General features: G+C 38.7%; 1 protein-coding gene across 3 annotated transcripts in view; it reads right to left on the bottom strand.

The window, feature by feature from the left end:
* The window catches only part of nek6 (NIMA-related kinase 6), a 21,773-nt gene that overhangs the window by 6,839 nt on the left and 10,564 nt on the right, over positions 1-4,370 (bottom strand). For 2 of the 3 annotated variants that reach the window (XM_024257802.2, XM_024257801.2), the window contains 3 exons: positions 2,490-2,585; positions 664-804; positions 389-451 (listed from right to left, as the gene is read on the bottom strand). In XM_024257802.2, coding sequence (XP_024113570.1) covers positions 389-451; positions 664-804; positions 2,490-2,573 — 288 coding nt within the window. In that variant the 5' untranslated portion in view covers positions 2,574-2,585. The remainder of the gene's footprint in view (positions 1-388; positions 452-663; positions 805-2,489; positions 2,586-4,370) is intronic. The other variant, XM_024257803.2, reaches the window with a different exon arrangement.

The raw sequence follows: 4,370 nt of genomic DNA, 5'->3' as shown, positions 1-4,370 counted from the left end.
TGAATTTGGAGCAGATGAAAAAATGCTGTTGGAAAACGTTTGTAGCTGTGATGTAGCTGCTACAGTGGGCGGGCCACAAGCTCCATGGTCCACTCCATTCTGATCATTGACTGTACAAGAGAACTGGACTTAGTGACCTCTCCCACCTCATGTTTCAGACAGGAAGTACCAAAAAAGAGGAAATGCCATAGATTTCTCCAGAGGTAGTACTTCTACTTGTAATTGAGTTCTTTTTAACATTACAATTGTACATTAAATTAAGTAATTTTTTCCACTTCTGCAGTCAAATCTGTCTAAATTCGAGGGGGGACATGATCCACTGTTTACCAAAGGGATTGAAAAATATATATATATATTTTTTACAAGGTTATGTAAAAAGCCTATTTACCTTTAGAAGATCGATCTCTTTGATGCAGTCCTGGCGAGCCTTTGCATCCATCATCTCAAAGATCTGAAATGGGAAACACATTTACAAATATATAAAAGATATACTTTGAAAATGTAAAATTGTTCCAAAGAAAATGTCTATTCTGTAGAAACAGTAAACAAACATCAAATGAATGCTTCATCACCTTTAAGGAATAAGGTTCATTTCACATTTTTCTGCTTCACTTGAGGTTCAAATCATTTGTGTTGTTCCATTTCATGCTGAACAGAAACTACCTGGACTTTTTTCAGGGCAACAGACTGTCTGTCCAGCAGGCGCACGGCTCTGTAGACTTCACTGAACTGACCGCGACCGATCTTCCTCTCGATGCGGAAATTTGCCATGGTGCAGCGGAACTCGCAGCTCGTCGGATTTTTCTGTGCAGGAAAAAACAAAATGTTCTTAAACTAGTGTGATGGAAATTACACATTTCATCCTTTGTTTTTTATTTTATTTTGTTTCACTGCATTCTAACGTCTTGACATTTAAGGAGTCTAACCTTTGAGCCACAGGATTTGTTTGTTTATAGAACGTCCTGATCGCGGTGTGTAGAACATCTTGGTTTCATTAGAACATCCTGTCGACATTAGATATGGCGCAGATGTCCCTATCTTAAGTTCCTGATTAAAGTTTGTGTGACCGTATAAAACGTGCGATCGTCCTTCCTCACAGGGAGAGAGACCTGCAAACATACTTACTAAGCGTGTATCTTTTTTCGAATCTGTTAAATAAAAACTCTTGAAACAGCTTGACAAACATTTCTTTCTTCCATCGGATCTAACAAGTTTTCATCCACACTAGGTTCAAACCTATGGAGTGATTTTTATGCCACCATATTGCAGGCAAAAGTCCAAGTTTTGAGATCAAAATGTTCTAAGTTGCAAACAAAATGTAAAATGTTCCTAATAAAATATTTAATATTTGCTTTGAATTTTTTTTTTTTTTTTTTCTTAGCAAACTTTTATTTTTGCTTGTACAAATATTTTTGCATTTGTAAACTTTTTTTCTTATTTATGTTTTTTTTACGAACAAATGTTTTCAGATGCGTAGTGCCTCGTCTCGCTTTCACCCTATCTTTGGCTTTGGGTTCAACTCAGCGTACGTTTGGGAGATGAAGCTGAGACGTTCTTTTCCGCTGCAGACATTTTAAACACGCTGGTCGCTACACTAGCATGAATAAATCCAGAACCCTGTTGTATATTTGAGCTTTGTTGCTCCTTCGGATTTCTGCTCAAAGAGAATCGGGCCAGAACGGTTGAAGACTGTAGAATTCCGACCAAACAGCACCGATACAACGTCCAAAGTCCACTTCGGTCCCCCAGCACAGCAATGCGAGGTAGAGACACCTGTGGATAGAATCTAGACCAATCATCAGGGTGTTTGAGGTGGCACAAACGTAAAGCTGAGAGATGAACGCAAAGCCAAAGATAGAGTGAAAGCGAGATGAGGCACTACGCATCTGAAAAAGTTTGTTCGCAATTTTTTTTTTAAAGAAAATAAAAGTTTGTAAATGCAAAAATAAAAGTTTGCAAAGCAAAAAAAAAAAAAGTTTTTCAATGCAAATATCAAACATTTTATTTGCAACACTTGACATTTTGTTAGCAACTTAGAATTTTGATCTCAAAACTGTGACTTTTGCTTGCTTGGTGGCACAAAAATCCCTCCATACACATCTGGCTCGGCAATGTTCAAGTCACCACTTTCAGTAAAAAATCTTCGTAAACGCACATATTTGTGCGTTCCGGCCGTCCACATTAACAACTATTGCGTTCAAGCGTCACTATGCAAGTTTAAATGACTGTTTTTGGTCTCTTTGAACTGAATGCGCGGCCATCGAATGCATTCTAGAAGTTGAACCAGTTGAACTTCGACCAGCCAGGGACTCAGATTTGGTAGTGATGTTGGTAAAAGTAAACACAGTAAAAGTTGAAGGTATTCAAGGATGAATGTATTAAAAAAAAGTCTCAAATTTGAATGCAGTATTTATTCTTTTTGACACACTTTAACTCAAAACACAGAAAAACTCTGTCCTGAGTTACTGTATTATTTAAGGTCACATTACATGTTCCACCTGATCCTCCGGCGTGAGTGGCTCGCACAGGTGACCATGGTTCTTAGTGGTCTGGTGGTTGCTCTGTGGCTCCATGATAACATGCACCTGAAACAGACAGAGAGAATATAATTACAAACAGGCTGAAGATGCAGGCAGGGATGAATGTGTAGATAACAGCAGCTCTTTTGAAAGGATTTTGGGTGTATAAATTAAAATTAATAATACAGATTTTAGCCCAAATTAAAAAATCTGTGTCGTTCTCTAGAACATAGTTTCAGCTTTTAATACCCCAGAAAGAGGAGGTCTGCTCATTCTGGACAACCAACCACCCCAAAAACTCTTTGCTGCCTCAGCCGGTTACCCAGCAGTCAGAGCCAATAAGAATCTGCTCAGTGCTGCCCCCTTCTGTGTGGAGGATCTGGATCCACGTTTTCTGCCTGAGTGGTTTTCAGAAAAGACTTTTGTTCTTTCAGCTTTCTGGCATTTTGGAGACTTATATTTTCCTTCGCTGCTAACATATTGAGTTTCTTTGTGTGCTTAGGGTTAGTGCTGCACATTCCTTGTCGATGAGTTGAAGGCTTGAGTAACAGACGAGAGAATTGACTGAGAGAACAGAACGTCCCTAGAGTGAAAGAGTCACACAAGAGATGTCATGTCTTCCTCTGAGCTTTATTTAAACGTGCAGTTTCTGGAGGAATGACTCATTTGATCAAAACTTGCTTCTGTTTTTACCAAGAAACTGTCAACACAGGCCTAAAAAGGGGCGTCTTCTTCCCATCACATAGTCTCTATTGAAGATATTTGAGCTGCCTCAATTCCACAAACCAACACGATGGCGAAAAAGGCGTTAAACACAACCAGCATTGTTCCCTAATGCCTGTTACATGAGTCAGTTTGAAGAACTACTCAGTGGGCATATTCTGACTCGAATCCACTTTATAAGATTCTGACCTGTGAAAAATGTATTTAGTTTGGTCTCAAGAGGCTTCAAACCTGCCAAGCTGTAACAAATTAAGGATTGTGCAGACCGGTAACTCAGTACAGCAGTTAATGACCTGCGGAGTAGTGTTTAATATTATTAGCCTACACTGTTCTGTTCTTAAACAAAAAATCAAACCAAAAATAAAACCCTCCATTGTTACAGGTGTTTTCAAAGTCAGATTTCTGATGGTTAGTGTTTTTTTTATTCAGCTTAAGTATTCATAAAAAGACAGCAATTATGAACTAACCTCAACTATGAGAGACAAAATGGGGGAAAAAATCCAGAAAATCACATAGTGTGGTTTTTAAAGAATTTATTTGTAAATTATGGTGGAATATAAGTAACTTAAGTTCATCATCATGTTTGGTCCATTCCTCCATGAAGATCTCCTCTAGAGCAGTGATGTTTCTGGACTGTTGCTGGGCAACACCGACTTTAAACTCCCTCCAAAGATTTTCAATGCGGTTGAGATCTGGAGACTGTATTGGCAACTCCAGGACTTTGAAATGCTTCTTACCAAACAAATCCTTATCGTTACTTGTGCAGTGTGTTAAGGGTGTTGTCATGATGAAAGACCCTAGCTCAGGGGTGTCAAACTCAGTCGCACAAGGGGCCAAAATCAAAAACACTGTAGGTCGCGGGACGAACAGGATCAATATTTGTTGAATGCTCTAAAACTACATTTTTAAAACTTTAAAATGTAACTTTTTAACATAATTATGAACTAGATATTCAGTATTACCTGTGATAATGTTAGTGTGAATGCTGTAAGCTGAATTTGGCCGCTGAAGATGCTGAAATTGATAGCTAAAAACGCTGAAGCTGAAAGCCAGCTAGAATATTAGCTAAATGCCAAATAAGCAGATAAGTAGCTCAGTTACCTGTGATGGAAGGGGGGGGGGGGGGTT

This window comes from Oryzias melastigma, linkage group LG12 (genome assembly GCF_002922805.2).
Source record: "Oryzias melastigma strain HK-1 linkage group LG12, ASM292280v2, whole genome shotgun sequence".
Lineage (NCBI taxonomy): Eukaryota > Metazoa > Chordata > Actinopteri > Beloniformes > Adrianichthyidae > Oryzias > Oryzias melastigma.
This window is presented reverse-complemented; position numbering and strand designations above follow the sequence as displayed.